This window comes from Alligator mississippiensis, chromosome 3 (genome assembly GCF_030867095.1).
Source record: "Alligator mississippiensis isolate rAllMis1 chromosome 3, rAllMis1, whole genome shotgun sequence".
NCBI classification, from domain to species: Eukaryota; Metazoa; Chordata; order Crocodylia; family Alligatoridae; genus Alligator; species Alligator mississippiensis.
Genome location: NC_081826.1, coordinates 80,891,135 through 80,908,039, shown reverse-complemented (window position 1 = coordinate 80,908,039; position 16,905 = coordinate 80,891,135). Strand labels below are relative to the sequence as shown.

Sequence of the window (16,905 nt, the reverse complement as noted above, 5' to 3'; positions counted from 1 at the left end):
AGGAGGAATATTCTGCACTGGTCCAGTCCTGCAGGGAGCAAACCAGGAAAGCCAAGGCTGCAACTGAACTCCAACTAGCTTCGAGCATCAAGGACAATAAAAAGTCCTTTTCCAAATACGTGGGGAGCTGGAGGAAAAGCAAGGGCAACAGTGAACCCCTGCTGAACCAGATGGGACAACTGACAACTGACGCCCAGGAAAAAGCCAACCTATTAAATGGGTACTTTGTGTCACTCTTTCATCAGTCCCATGGGATGCCCATGCCCACTACAGGACAGGGAGGTCCGGGTGAGGGAGATCCCCTGCCCTCCATCAATGCTGACCTCGTGAAGCAACACCTTGAGAGGCTGGATACCTTCAAGTCAGCTGGCCCTGACAATCTACACCCCAGGGTACTCAAGGAGCTGGCAAGCATCATAGCCCAGCCACTGGCATGGATCTTTGAGAACTCCTGGTGCTCTGGTGAAGTGCCCGAAGACTGGAAGAAGGCCAATGTGGTGCCTATCTTCAAGAAAAGGAGGAAAGCGGATCCCGCAAACTATAGGCCCATCAGCCTGACTTCTATCCCAGAGAAGATCTTAGAAAAGTTTATTAAAGAGGCCATCCTTAATGGACTGGCCGATGCCAACACCCTGAGGGATAGCCAGCACGGGTTTGTTGTGGGTAGGTCTTGCTTGACCAAATCTCATTTCCTTCTATGACCAGGTGACCTATCATCTGGACAAGGGAGAAGAGATTGATGTCATATATCTTGACTTCAAAAACGCCTTTGATCTGGTATCCCATGATCACCTCTTGGCGAAACTAGCCAATTGTTGCCTTGGGTCCACTCTGACCCGCTGGCTGGGAAACTGGCTCTGTGGTTGGACCCAGGTGGTGGTAACTGACGGAAGTCAATCGTCATGGTGCCCTGTGACCAGTGGGGTCCCCCAAGGCTCTGTCCTTGAACCCATATTATTCAACATCTTCATTAATGATGTGGACACTGGAGTCAGAAGCATACTGGCCAAGTTCACCAATGACACCAAACTTTGGGGCAACGCATCCACACCTGAAGACAGGAGGGCGATCCAGGCTGCCCTGGACAGGCTCAGCAAATGGGCGGACGAGAACCTGATGGAGTTTAACACTGAAAAATGCAAGCTTCTCCACCTTGGGAGGAAAAATTTGCAGCATCCTTATAGGCTCAGCAGTGCTACACTGGCTAGCACTACAGAAGAAAGAGAATTGGGGGTCATCATTGACCACAAGATGAACATGAGCCTGCAATGTGATGCTGCAGCTAGTAAAGCAACCAAAACGCTGGCTTGCATCCATAGATGCTTCTCAAGCAAATCCCAGGACATCATTCTCCCCTTGTACTCGGCCTTGGTGAGGCCATAGTTGGAATACTGCATCCAGTTTTGGGCTCCACAATTCAAAAAGGATGTGGAGAAGCTTGAGAGAGTCCAGAGAAGAGCCACGTGCATGATCAGAGGTCAGGAAAAACAGACCTTACGACGACAGGCTGAGCACCATGTGGCTCTTTAGCCTGGAAAAGCACAGGCTCAGGGGTGATCTGATGGCCACCTATAAGTTTATCAGGGGTGACCACCAGTATCTGGGGGAACATTTGTTCACCAGAGTGCCCCAAGGGATGACGAGGTCAAATGGTTATAAACTATTGCAAAACCGATTCTGGCTGGACAAAAGGAAGAATTTCTTTACTGTCCGAGCCCCCAAGGTCTGGAACAGCCTGCCATTGGAGGTGGTTCAAGCACCTACATTGAACACCTTCAAGAGCAAACTGGATGCTTATCTTGCTGGGATCTTATGACCCCAGCTGACTTCCTGCCCTTTGGGCAGGGGGCTGGACTCGATGATCTTCCGAGGTTGCCTGTTCACGAGCCATAATTACAGTATGGCGGAGCAGCCTTAATTAACTGAGTCTGCTGGAGTGTGGTAATTACTGTGATCTAGCCAGCCTCTGCGTCTCATATATCACCATCCCCACACTTCAAAATGGTGACAGGGTGCTTTAACTAAGCTCATTCAACAAGTTTTAGACAAAGTGCCTCTGCTGCCATTTTGGGGATGCTGATACACAAGATGCTCCAGGCATTTTAATCAGCGTGGCTCTTGGATGCCTTTCCAGACATCAAGATATGAATTGCCCTAATATACTCTGGCTTCTGCCAAAGCCCTAGTCTTGCAGTAGGTTACATTCACACTGGGAGAACCTCATATGAAGAAGGTATATTCATAGATGTAACTGCAAGACCATGGTCTAAACCCATGCCAATGCATGTGGCATAAATTTTTCAGAACTGCCCAAGTTATTCAGGGCAGTTTTTATGACAAAAATGCATCTTACCATCCCCGTTCCAAAGACGGAAAAAAAAAAATGCTTCTACCTAAGGTACCTCCATTTAAAAACAACCCCCCCCCCATCCACATTTCAAGATTTGCTGCTTATACAAATTTGAATCTTCTAGTATATAATGGACATGCTTAAAACAAAATTAAACAAAACATCATTCAGGCTTAGTTTGTTTAAAGACTGAAAAGACTTCCTATATTATGGGCCTTGCTTTAATAGGTGCTTATCAGATAAAAATACTCTGGAATGTGTTGATCTGAACAAAAATATTCAAACTTCTAAAATCATTAAATGCCTTTTCCTCTCGAATCAAAAATTTTCCTTTATGTGCATTTTAAATGTTGACATGCAGAAACAGAAGCAGCAGCCAAGTTCTAGAGACATACTATGGAATATCATTTTAGAGAGTAATTACAAAACCTTGTTTGTTACTGGGTACTGAACTCCACTTACACTATAAATATTCCACACAGAAACCGAACAAACATCTTTTCAACCCTAGCCCACTGATGAAGTCAGGTAGGTTGCCAATATTCATCCTAAAGCTGTTCCACTAAGCCACAAAACAGATCTGAGTGCTCTGCTTGCACTTTTCTCCAGTATGGTCATTGCATCCACTTTTGATAATGTAACACTTACGTATGCCAATCAGAGCTGGGACACTGGATTTTTGGTGATGTATTTGTTTGTTTTTAAAGGTGGTACTTAAGACCATGCACAACTATAACTTGTGTCTAAACCTATCAAAGGAGGTTAAGGGAGCCCTTAAGAGCAAGGTTATCAGTAAGCTTCACCTCTGCAGCCTTAAGGTTTCAGTGTAACATTAGGAAGGGGATAATTCCTACAGAATTTACAGTAGGAAACACACAGGATATGGTCTGCATATGAAAAAGGGCTCTTATTGAGGCTTAGGAGTCAATAATCCTGCAGGTCTCCTAATTGAAATGCAAGCTGTTTCTAATAAATAGCCTGCCCTGCCTAAAAAAAAAAAAAAAAAAAAAAAAAAAATATAAAACCAGTTTGAACTGGGGACACCAGTCTCTCCCTGTCCACCCCCGGCTCCCTCCGAACCAACCTGTTATTGTAAACTTGGGAGTTAATCGTCCAGCCATTTCAGAAGCATGACTAATAAACACAAGTTAGGAAAACACATCTAAAAGATTAAGTCTTTTTTGACCAGTCTTTCCTACTTGTAAGCAACCTGGTGACTCCAAACTCCCATGGAGACCCCACGGATAGTGCTGACACAAGTGCAGGCATGGCACACTGCAGCCCAGAACTCCTGAGTTCAAGAAATCCACCAGCCTCAGCCTCTGAAGCTTAGATTACAGGCACAAGTCACTGTTCCTGGCATTTTTCTTGAGCTTGTCTGGGTCTCTAATTACTGGCAAGGTTGCAACACAACATACCTCAGATGCACTCTAATGCTTTATCAGTGCTCCCATTTTGAAGCATTTATACAACTACATATGCACATAAATCAATGTTCTGCCCCCTCCAAAATCAAGCTGGAATAAGCACACTGAAAATGTAAACACTACAGCAAAACAACTCTGGGAAGGAGTTTCATCCTTCTAAAATGAAACAGGCAGAAGGGTGGTTCTAGCAGGCCTCAAGGCCTATAGGTCTAAGGTAACGCTTCTCAACCTTTTTTATACTGGGACCCATTTGTAGCATTGAGGGCCAGTCCCAACCCAGTGCCCCTCACTCTCAACCCAGTGTCCCCTGCCCCCAGCCCCGCAGTGTGTAGGGCAGGAGGAGCACCAAACAGCCCCTTGCAGGCTGGAACTCTGCCAGCCTGCAAGGGAAAAGCCAGTTTCCCATATTTTTCTCCTTGCCTTTTTAATGTTTGTTCACAACCCTTTCATATATTCTTGTGACCCCCTTTTGTGTTGCGACTCATGGGTTGAGAAACGCTAGTCTAAGATATTTTATTTTATTGTACTGTATGAAGCAGAACTCTGGGATGCTGAGCCTTTGGTCCACCCAAAATCCAAAAAGATTTCAAATTACTTTATAAAGCAGCTTTTATCTCTACTCAATTCTACAGTGAGGGGAAGGGGGACTCAGGCATTCAGAAACCTGACTGATACATGTGAGCAACACCCTGCCTGCCACCTCAAGGTAATCAGCCCGCTTCAACCTTTGTCTGTGTTTAATCTGCATACTATACACACAGAGCAGCTTTTTATACAAATAGACTTTTCCACCCAGGGGGACCCTTACATCTCTCAGTTCCCCTGTGCAAGATGAAATTTCTTTTCTATCTGGGAGACATTTTACAAATATTGGGGATTTTCCTTTGCCTGAAGAAGGGCATTTGGGGCAGAAAGCTTGCAAATAAGGACATTTTTTGGCTACTGTTTAGTTAGTCTAATAAAAGATATTGCCTCTACCTCAAGAACTTTGTCTGCCTTAGCTCAATGAAGATCTCAAAGATACTGGATGAATCTTAGATCTTTCACAACTACCAAATACCCTAAGAAATGCATTTTAGAAGTCTCTCCTTTGCCAGATAAAACCTTGATTGGATAGTTAAACAATATCTATATTGGCCTGTAGACAAGTGGCCTGGGACATGGGCTAAGAGTCATTGATCCAACAAAACAAAATTTAAGAATTAAAGATGCCAGCATGCAGAGATTTGTTGTAGTAAGACCATCTCAAACTACCCCTTTTGCAAGATGAATAAAGCACTCCTTTGGCCTAGAAACCTACCTGTCTGTGGTACAAAATATAAGTTGCCATTACTAGATTTAAGATTCACTCTAATGAGATCTGCAACTGTCATGGGCAGGTGCTAGTGGATTCTATATTTGGACAGAGTACGTTCTTGCAGCAAGAATGATAGGTGACTTAAAAAAAAAAAAAAAAAATCACTATTTGTGGTTTTGTTTATTCCTTGAAGAAATAAGGGGAAAATGGCTCTCTCTAGTAATAAGACATCGTAAATACTGGGCTAACAAAGAAAAAACAAAATCTTGCTTCTTTAACAATTCAGAGCCTGCCATAAACTCCTTACGTGTACCTGCATTACTTTCACAAAGAATAGGGGCCACAATCAAATGGAATTCCTCTGCTTGTCTTATTATCTACTGCTTCATTTCAACTTTTCTTTTATACCACTATACAACATGTTCCGTTTAACTTACTGTAAACTGGTTAAATGGATGATCTTACCATACTTTTTCAGCAACTACGATAAATTATATACATGTTATTTTATTACATATATAATATTAAAATTCATTTTATTGTACTGTTCTAGAAAAAGCTGTAAATAAACTACTCCTACTGCTTTCCCAAATTACTTGCCCAGTACTCCTCAGGCTGACTTTCATTTAGTAGAGACTGGGACTGAACATACCATTCAGTACATTGCAAATTACAGTCAAAGGCTCATAATGAAGTAGAAAATCTCTCTAGAAGCTTGCTTTTCTTACACATGGGTAAATTGCACACAGAAAATTTCAGAAGTACCCCCATGCAGCGATCTCTGTGGTTAAATCAGGAATGACACTGAAGGATTCTGAACTGATTCACATCCAATGCAGTTCAGCCACAAAAAGCTTGAGCAAAATAAGAAGAATTCAAAGCAAGGCATAATGGGAAAAGTGAATGATCATCTATAATTTAAGAAATCTTATTTGTGGGAGGAGAACATAAGAAATATAAAACCATAAGTTTAAAATACTAATTGATTTGTTTTAAATACAATCCTTTGATAACTTTCACTTGGCAGGAATTAGGTTACTTATGAGAGACCATTTCTCCCCATCCCAAGAATAAGTCTTCTCTAGTGGTGCCAAAGTGCATCTTCCCTCAATTAAAGATAAATAGAGAGACAATTAACACTGACTTACTGCTTCTGATTTGGGAGGCACTGGAGGTGGAGGTAGGGAAACATCTGAAGACTTTTTTGTTGTTGCTGCTAGAGTTCCAGGCATAGGAAGAGATGCATTACCACATTTTGACCAAAAAGAGCTTCTGTAATTGTCACATTTGTTCTTCTCACTTAGCAAACGAGTAAGAGGCTGATCACTAGGTTTCCCAGATCCCTGGTCCAGCCACAGTTCTTCATAAGGAAGTTCTGGTTTGGCAGGCAGACACATTGACTCTTCAGTAACTTCAGGAAAAAGATAGTCACTGCTGCTGTCACCAGAGTCCTGATACTGAAGGGTATCATGAGAAAAGAGGGCCCATTCATTGCACAAGTCCCTACACCCGTGAAGGTTCACTTCACTATTTCCATGCAAATTGTTTCCGTAAACACAAACGGAGAGCCGGTGAAAAGACTGCGTTAGTTCATCCCGGGCATAGCTCAAAGAATTTGGCACATGATTGTGCCCAGTGCACCGACTTTTTTTAGGACTCTTACAATCTTCATTCCAGTCAGTTTTCACATCTCGCACTGCACGGGAATATTCGTCTATATCAAACTGTTCCTGGCAGATGTTAAACCAATGCTGGACCAGGGTATCATGCCATAGCTCCCCTTTCACAAGACTGTCGGGGAGGATGAATTTTGGAAGAGTCAAATGCAAGGGAAAATGCATTGGAATAACTTTGTTACCACGCAGAACACAACAAACTACAACAGTCTTTGTTTGAATGTTGACGAATTTGTACCTATGGCCCTCACGGATAAAATGCAGGTCATATGGGTTTCTTGGTGTGGGGCTTGGCACAGTTACATTGACTGGCAACCTTGTTTTTTCTACTATATTGCGAATTGTGTGCTCACCCTCTTGCATCTGTAACTCCAATGGACTGCGGGTGCTAAATCTGCCCTTACACTGGAAAGGAAGGCTTATACTTTCATTGGTCCTATGGTTCATGCAGATGAGGCATGGCATTTTACCTCTGCCTAGCTTACTGATAGAATTAAGTTTTCCAATTTTCTTGAAGATGGTGTTGAGTCGTGACTTTTCCTTAGAAGATTTTGCATACAGGATTTCTGCTTGTCCCATTAAAGTGAGCTCATCCCCAGTACTGAGGGTAATGTTGTAAACTTCTGTGTCTTCGTTGCATTCACCTGAAGCCACCTGAAATAGTAATACAGAAGTATACTTTTTATCCAGAGAAGATAACATCTCAATTCATATCAAATCTAGTTAGGCTGAATTAAATAGTGAGATGGAAAATAATATTTAGGAAAACAGTATAAGCTACTTTTGTTTGAATATCTTAGCGAAGCAAATACAAGTGATTTAGCATAAGAACCTAAGTTACATTTCCAGCAGGGATAACACATTCTTATGGTCTTGCTTGAGATAAAGTACTCATGTAGGACATATGTAGATGAAACAGGGGCCCTAAATTGAAGTGGTGGGTTTTTAAAACACTGCTTCAATTTAGGGCAAAGTAAACCCCCATGTCGTGTACACCCATCTTACATGTGCCTCTCTGGCAGTGGGGAGGGGAGGGCAAACTGCTGGTGAGCAGAGCGGTCCCTGGGCTGCGAAAGGGCTGGTGCTTCCCTGCGCGGCGGCAGCAGCACTGCCCCCCCGGTGGCACCTGCCCGAAGGCACCTGGCTCGGGTGGTCCTGGGAGGCACCGCAGCCATGGAGGAAAGGACCAGGTCCCCGCGCAGTTCATGCAGACAGGCAGGCTCCCGAGGAAAAAGTAATAGAGATCAGGCTCTCTGCTTTTTGGGTTTTTTTCCGTCTTCGGTAGAGCCTGCTTTCCTGGGCTGCTGCCAGGCTGCCTGCACAGTCCCTGAGCCGCACAGAGCCTGGTGCTTCGCTCCACAGATATAGGGCAGCAAAAAAACTCCATGGAGGTGTTTTAGTTTGCTGTGCCCCAAAGTCATTTAAGGCGCATTACACTGCTGAATGTGCCACAGCGGCTGGAATTAATGCGCAATATGCCGCCAACACATGCAAACACCAACACCATTAAAGCGGTGCAAAAGCATTGATCCTGCTTTAAAGTATCGTGCACACACGCCCCTTGTTTCATCTACACATGTCCCTAAAACTTATTTAGCTTGCAAAAAGAATGAAAATACATGCGAGTAATTTATAAGAAAGAAACAATATTCCACCAAATTCAACAACAACAATCTGAAAATTGTAGAGTAGATTTGAGCAGTGCTGTTTCTCCTGGATATTCAGCCATCCACCTCTCTTGCTTCTGCTGCTTTCTGACACTTACCTACAATATTCTTGAATACAGAAGGGGCAAAGATTATCTATTCCCAGCAGGTTCCCTCTTTAGGAATCAAAAAATACCCTCTTATTGCTCCTCTCCCTTGTCATCAGGAAGTAAATATAACCCCCCCTCAGCCCCTTCTGAAAAGGAGAGGGGAAGGATTAGATAACACCAGTATAGGCATACTGGTTATTTCTTACTACAGAACTTGTACTTAAAAGGGGGGGGGGGAGGGGAAGGATGCCTAAGGCTTGAATGCTCCTAAAGTCATTCCCATAAAACCACTGAATTCACACACTAACATCTATTTTAGATACCCATTCCATCTCCCTTATGTCTAGCTAGTGTAACAAAACACTTTCCCTTCACTGAGGTAACAGAGCTTGCAGGATCAAAACACCTATTCACAAAGTAAGGTGTTTTAAGCAAATACCACAAGCCTATTACAGATATCTGCACTATGCAGCAGGCTCTCAGTAGCAGGCACACTAAGCAGGGATTTCACATTTTTAAGCTATGCAAAAATAGCTTTTCCTTACCAAAAGTCCCAGTTCATGTGCACAGTAGTTTTAAATTCCAAATTCTGAAATCTGGCAAATAGCTGCTATATAAAAATCATTAAAACAACTTCCTAACCTTTTTTTGTCATCTCTATCTGTCAAATAAGTGAGAGATGCTTTCAGTAATTGCTATTCCCCTTGAAAGAAAATCTGCGATTTGTCCATGTTTGTAAAGGTGCTTCTGTAGGTCTTTGGGAGCAAGTATGCACAATGTGTTCAGTATATGCATGAAGGCTACAGGTTTCAGTTTCAGTGTTTCCTGAGAGGAAGTTATTCAAGTTCTATGTTATCTAAACACCACTAATCAGTCTAATCCAGGAAACTGCCAGGATTTTATTGTACATAATAGTCATTCACAGTTTACACTAGCAGTCAGGAAACATTTTGAACCATTGACATAAAAGTGTTCAGTCTTCTGCTGACTGAGGTGCCATAAATTCATTACAAATTGATGTTGGAAACCAATTACACAAGGATTCAGGATTAAATGACTGGACACAGTTCTGAATTCAGTGAAGTTGGTAGGAGTTAAGAGTACTTTGTAGCTAGATGTACCCTATAGCTTTTTTTTCTTTGTAAACATTCACACAGAAAATGAATTCTAATTCCCACAGAATTGCATAGCCATATATATTGTTTGTTTTGAAGAGGCAAGGCATATAATGAGAAACTGAAGACTTGGAAAGATAACTATTATCTTCCAGCGTTTTTTTTTAAAGCACCAATTGGAGTAAGGGAGGCTGTTGTTATCTATATTTGCTAAATTGTTACTTCGATAACTTGTTCCCTAGAGACCTACAAACAAATAATTGAGGATACCAGGAAATATTTCACCTATATCATGAGACTAAGGTAATTAACCCCTCTGGCTTCTCCATGAAGAAATACTATTATGGATCTGATGAAGTGCATACTTATTTTTTAGTGATGCCAGGTTCATTTCTTAAGAGAAAAAAAAAGTAGAGTTTAAAATGACCAGCAGGGAAAAGATTATTAAATTGGGCAGGCAGGTCCATTTCTTTAAAAGAAAATTAAATCTTTAAACTGAGACACTTAGAAGCAACCGTTCCATAGCTTTACTGCATACATGCACATGGCTGATCTAGTATTTAAAACTGAATTGGAATAAGAACATAAAATTGTTAAAACGGTAGGAAAAATAAATTATGCCTGGGCTCAAGCCTGGCACTGACTGAGTAAAATATTAGTATACGAGCTTCATTTTGAAAGTAAGATACAGGAGGGATCAATTGTAGTCCAAGACTATCATAAAATAAATCAATCACTCACATGTTTTAGCTAAAGAAAGTGAATCAAATGTTGAAATCATACTTGAAACCAGGTCCTACTTCATTTATCAGTTATCAAATGCACTCAAGAGTCTCATCTACCTTGCTCAAGCCTCTGAAAAACTGTTAATAGAAAAGGCAGGTGGGTCCTCTTCCTCAATGCTGCTTTTTTGTGACTTAGTTGTAAGTTTAATGTGTCAGCAGGGTAGAATAGTAGATGCGTTAGTGGAATTTCAGGGACTCGAGCAAGGTGGAATAGGATCTGGCCTTTGGATTCTGTCCACAGAACAACTTATTAAGGTGAAGTTAAAAGCTGCTGGCAGGTTTCAGTGGGCTGAGTGGAAGTCCACCACTGGAGTTTGGGTTCTCAAGTCTCTGCTTCTTCTATGCCTACACTTAATTTGTTTGACTTGTTTAAAATACATCAATTTATTTACATATATTCTACTTTAAGGAACATGGAAACGTGTTCTGGGATACACACATCTATTGTTAGTTAAACTGGCTGCACTTACACGAGACTTCTATGTAATGGTTACTGTGCATTTATTTAGCACCTGAATAAACACTAAACAAGTACTAAATGAATGTACAGTAACCGGTTAGTGCCAAACGCTGTTCCTGTGATGCTACTGTGCAGTACTATCACTTCCCTGTTTTTGCCACGTAACACTACTGCACAATAGTATCCGGCTACTGGACAGTCAGCATCTCATGTAGATGTGCCCACTGACTAACAAAACCCATGTCCTACTTGCTATATCATTTACTATTGCATTAAAACTAAATTAGCATGAAAAAACCCCACAAGTTAGAATTCAGATGTAGACTTATCTTTCAGGCTAAAATTCTCAACTAGAAGTGGCAAAATTACCTGGACTCTGTCCCTGTAGCAACATTCTGGGAAAAGCACACAACCTTATTCACAAGTATGTTGTATAATCTGTGACTATGGAACTATAATACTTTATCTTTAATCCTATAGGGTACCTGGACACAAGTGGGGAGGCTGCTCTGATGCGCTACAAGTAGAGTGCGTCAGAGCAGACTTGATTAATTGAGTCTGCTGGAACATGGTAATTATCATGCTCCAGCAGCCTCCTGCATCTCGTGTACCAGCATCCCCATACTTAAAAATGGCAGCAGGAGCACTTGAACTAAAGATAACTGAATGAGCTTTAGCTTAAGCGCCACCACCACTATTTTAATGCATGGGGACACCGATATACGAGATGCTGCAGCACTCCAGTTAGAGTGGCTCTCGGAGCCGCTCTAATTCAAAAGTGCTACCTCCCACCTCCGGAGTACATGGAAAAGTGCCCATAGTGCTTGCGGCTTCTTTATGCTCTTCTTTATCATTACATACACATAGAATAATCTTCTATGCATCACTGGATCCAGCTAGCTTCTTTCAATATAATACGGCATCACATGCAGATCATGACAGGAGCAGATTACACAAAACAAGCCAGGCTCCTATGATGATAACACAAAACACTTAAAAGATACAAAACAAGTTATAAAAGCCAGAATATACTATACTCTACATGTGGAGAGTAACCTAGTGTCTGTATGGGAACAGTAGCATGTACTCTAGGCTACTTTTACTCTCTCTCACTATCATGCCCTCTAAGGTCTGACACCTTGTTAAATACATTTCACAATTCTGCTGAAAATTGTAATAATCTAGAGAATGCAGAAAGAATAAACTCAGAGCTGCAATATCATTAGCAAATTTACTTGATACTAAGACAACCCTCCTCCCCATTTAACACTGGGGGAAGCCCCGCATTTTTTAATTGAGTGCAAGGGTGGTGTGGTCCTGGTGGCTGCTGTGGTTCAGGCTGTGATTGGCGTTGTAGCCGCAGCTGCAACCTACCATACCCTGTCCTCTTTGCACCCTGCCATCTCCCCTCTACCGCTTCTTCTGCCTACCCCCCAGCCCCCACCCAATGCAGCCTCTGGTCCCCCGCCTGCCCCTCTCCCTTCCCACTTATTCTTGCTCTGTGCCAGCAAGTTTTGTCCGTACTGCAGCCTGAGACACTGAGCACAGTCCCAGCCCAGCCCCATAGCAGCAGCACACCTGCACAGCTGCTATGGGGGCTGCACTGGGACTGTGCTCAGTGCCCTAGGCTAGAACAGGGATGGAGCTTGCCAGTGTGAAGCAAAGGTAAGGGGGATGGGGTGGGGAGGAAGCAGGGATCAGAGGCTAGTGGGAGAGGGGGGAAGCAGAAGCTGTAGGGGAGGAGAGAAAGGAGGGAGTAGAGGCATGAGGAAAGGAAGCCCTAAGACTGCAAGTGGGCAAGCAGAAGGCAGAGTTGTCAGGCATAAGCAGAAGGAAAGCTGTTTGACCTTGCCACAGCACAAGCACCCCCATTTCCCCCCTCCTCCTCCCGTAGCGGGGGGGGGGGGGGGGAGGAATTAAAAATGAACCCCCAATAGTTAGATATTATACAAGGACAACTGTAATAAATTTATCATTTTTCCCATGTATTATAACTAATTATTGTGAGGTTTCCCAAAATTCAGAGTTGTCTTAGATTTCAGTAACTATGGTAAATAAAAAACCTGACTGAAATGCTTAAGTAATCTTTTATTAATAGCATTGCTACTGTGATAACAACAGACGTTTGTGTTAAGTTTGGACTTTTTTTAGCTTGCATTACAGTTGCTTTAGCTGTGTTAAATTAGCATAAGTGAGGCTAAGGGAAGTAGTATGAAAAGACTAGTCAGTCTTAGGACATCAAATCCTGCATAAGGGTTCAGGGTGCTCTCCCTCAATTAACAGGATGACACAAGCATACTCTTTTCTGTTCATATTTGTAAAAAAATTCTATTAAGTAATATTCTAAGTGAAATGGATTCTGGTGCTCTGAGCTGCATTTCTCTAGCATCTTTTGGTGAGGTTCTTATATGCAGGACATAATGAGGATCCAATACCTCTTAGAACTTAGTCGCAGAATTTGGGTAAGAGCTCCATAACAGGCTGGCCACCTGTAAGAAAGTCTTAGGATTTTAAGTTGTAGGACTGTAGATTTCTGAAAAAGTACATCTATATCTATAGTGTTATTCTTCATTTGCTAGCAATATTCATAATTGGAGAATTCTTATAAAGTTTGCTTTTGCATTCACATTACAGGAGAACTCATCTTGCATGAGAACAGGGGCTCTCAAAGGAAACCCTAAGATCCTCAAACCTATTGCAGGTGCCAACATAACTCCCAGAGACCCCAGTCAGAAGTCAGGAACCAAACTATGACTTAACTGTGTGCCAGACATCTTTGCCTCATCTCTCTTCTTCCTCCATTACCCTCAGGTCAGAAATGGTCTTGTCCAAAGCCCAGCTCATTGAGTTTTCACTGTTCCTCTCCCAATTCAGTTTTGAATCACGTGTTAAATGTTAGTCTGGAGACCAAAACCCTGTTGCCTTGAATGAAGCTAAGACCAACTGAAGGGATAGGGAAAGAAAAACTAGGGCAGTTTAAGCTCTGTATTAAAAAAAAAAAAAAGGACAAAAGTTAAAGTCTTCCTCCTATCCTTCGTTTAAAAGTTGAGCATTTAAGTTAAAAAATTTAGCATAATTTTAAGCTCTTCCAGTTAACTTGTTAAAACCTTATCTTGCACTAACATATAACTAGTTTTCAGCCATCTTCAGTTATTATTCAGGTATTTCCCTCATAAAACTGGAAGTTTCCTTGAGTTACTAAGCTGTTAACCCTGGCAGCACCGTCAAGTAACCCTTTCCCCAAGTAATTTTTGCTTTCATTAATATTTTCCTTCCCCTTATTCCTTACGTTCTATTAGTAACACCGATTATCACACTGTCTCTCTACTTTTACTACCCAACTCAACCCCACATATGCTTATCACTATGCTCCAGAACATCCAGTCCTACCATATTAGAGGCACTATATTTCAGAGCTATTTGTAAGTCACTAATAGCTTAAATACTTATCAGTTCTATAAGTGAGGTTCCACCTAGCTCGTCACCCAGAAGAAGGAACATATTCCATGCATAATTAGTTGCCCTCTGCCCTCTCTCAGCCAGTTATCAAGCCACATCAACAGTACAGTATTGATGCCAGAGTCTTTACTTCACTTGCTAGCTTCCTTCACATGCATTGCAAAACAGTCATGAATTATGTCACTAATCTTTTAAGCTGTCTCCTGAAATTCAAAGGTAATTTAGACTAAAGTGACATTTACTGCAGAAGACAGACTTCTCGTAAATAATGTTCATCTATTTTTTTAAATCTGGGGAAGATTAAACATAATGTTTTCCATAACTTAACATAGTAGATTCTGTCAACAGCTGACGCAGTATGTTTTTTGTTGTAATCAGTTAATCTGATGTAGTGTCCAATCATTTGGGTATGCATAAACTTCTATAAAATATTTGAGTTGCTTTATAATAGTTTTTCACATCTGTTGCATCTTTTTACAGGGCAATTACTGCTGAGCTCACAGTAAAGGCCAGTTGGGTTCCACTGTTAACAAGTGGGAATTTTCCCATGCTTCTGGGCTTTGTTGGTTGCTCTGCTCCCTTTCTGCTACATGGGTCAGGGTGTTTTTAAGCCTTCCTCAGAGGTGCCAGGTGTTGGCTGCAGCCAAGGCTGGGGAATTGACTGGGATGTGCCAATGCTCCTGCTGGGACCCCAAAGCCAGAAGTTCCTGGCCAGATGGTCTTGCACCTCTGCTCAGGGTCAAACCAATCACCATATGGGATCAGGAAGGAATTTTATCCCGTGGTCAGAATGGTACACACTGGGCATACCTACATGTGCATTTAGATGTGCCTAAATTTAATGTGCATTAAGGCGATTTAGGCCCGCGTCTACATGTGCATGTATTAAAGCACATTAATGTCATGTGTGTGGACTGACATAGGACTAAAGTTAATCCCAAGTCAGTCCATACTTTTGCAGGCATCAAATTTAGGTGCAAATAACCTAAAATTGCCCTTTTTAAGGCATGCTAAGAGTGCATATGTGTAGACACACACCCTTAACATCAGGCTAAAGTGCCTTAAATCAGCATATGTAGACATGCCCACTGTGGAGGTTTTTGCCTTCTTCTGTAGCAAGGGGTGTGGCCCTCTACTGGGGATCTCTTGAGCACATATTAACAACCTTTTATAGAAGCAGGACATTGGCTGCCACGGTTCCTTGCTTTACCTGTAGCAAGTTAGGGTGCTGTGTCTTGTGTCATGTCAGGGTGGATGGTAGTTTTACAAAGAATTTAGATTATGAATTTTATAGGATGGTTTTGATAGGCAGGATCCTGCCACAGGCAGGGGGTTGGACTAGATGACCTCTGGAGGTCCCATTTAGCTCTACTTCTCTAGGATTTCTAGAGGGGGAAAAAAAACTTTTAAAGTATGAAAACAAGATTACAGTGACGGGACAAACTTTTGTGGACGGAAGCTAACCCACAAACCAAAACACATCGGGGTTGTAGGCTGTAAAAGAAATTAACATATTAAGGTTTGTTTGGGTATTTTTTCAGACTTAATTTGTTTTACATTTATAAAAGACATGCACACTCTCTAACATAGGGGTGAGCAAAATGCAGACCATGGACCGGATGCGGCCTGCCAGGCCATTCTATCTGACCCACAGGGCCCCCCCAAATTTAGAAAATTAATATTTATCTGCCCCTGGCTGCCTGTCACGCAGCCCTTGATGGCTTGCCAAAACTCAGTAAGCTGCCCTCCACCCAAAATAATTGCCCATCCCTGCTCTAACGTTTGATCCAGAACACTAAATAGTCAATTCTTTCCTCTTCTCTCTTTCTCTCACACACACACACACACACACACACACACACACACCCCCCTCAACAATTATTGTTAAAGTCTTTGCTTTGACACATTAGGTATGGAGAGGAAAAATTAAGGAAATTAACAACAGAGTTGATGAAGTAGAAGCTTGGAAACAAACCCACAGCATGGAAGACAGACAGGTAGGAAGCACAAGGAATTAAAACCAAGAGGCAAGCTGTGTACTGCCTGTGTGATGGAAAGCTTACTTTTCGTTGCGACAGAAGGAAAAAAAGGCACAAGGTAGAAGACAAACCCACCCCCCAAAAAACAGAAGAGGCAAAAAAATAGATGAAAAATAAATGTCAAGATGACAATTATGGGATCAGAATCTTATGTCACATTTTACATGACAGTCCTTCACAGGCAAGGTCAGCTCACAGACTACTGCACCAAGCAGCACAGTTTGAGGAAGAGGTGAGCAGCCAGCAGTGGCAAAAGAACAGGTTAGGGACTATCTAGCAAAGCTGTACTTATACTAGTCCATGGGGCCGCATGGAATGCACCTGAGGGTGCTGAGGGAGTTGGCTGATGAGACTGCAGAGACACTGGTCATCATCTTTGAAAACTCACGGCAATCAGGAGAGGTCCTGGATGATTGAAAAAGGGCAAACATAGTGCCTATATTTAGGAAAGGGAAAAAGGAGGATCCAGGGAACTACAAACAGGTAAGCCTCACTTCAGTCCCTGGAAAAATCATGAAGCAGATTCTCAAGGAATCCATCT

The 16,905-nt window shown here is 42.1% G+C and overlaps 1 protein-coding gene across 3 annotated transcripts in view; it reads right to left on the bottom strand.

Moving 5' to 3' along the window:
* GAREM1 (GRB2 associated regulator of MAPK1 subtype 1) overlaps positions 1-16,905 on the bottom strand; it is a 143,272-nt gene that overhangs the window by 15,428 nt on the left and 110,939 nt on the right. For all 3 annotated transcript variants that reach the window (XM_019498662.2, XM_006258655.4, XM_059724139.1), the window contains one exon: positions 6,223-7,404. In XM_019498662.2, the coding sequence (XP_019354207.1) occupies positions 6,223-7,404 (1,182 nt within the window). The remainder of the gene's footprint in view (positions 1-6,222; positions 7,405-16,905) is intronic.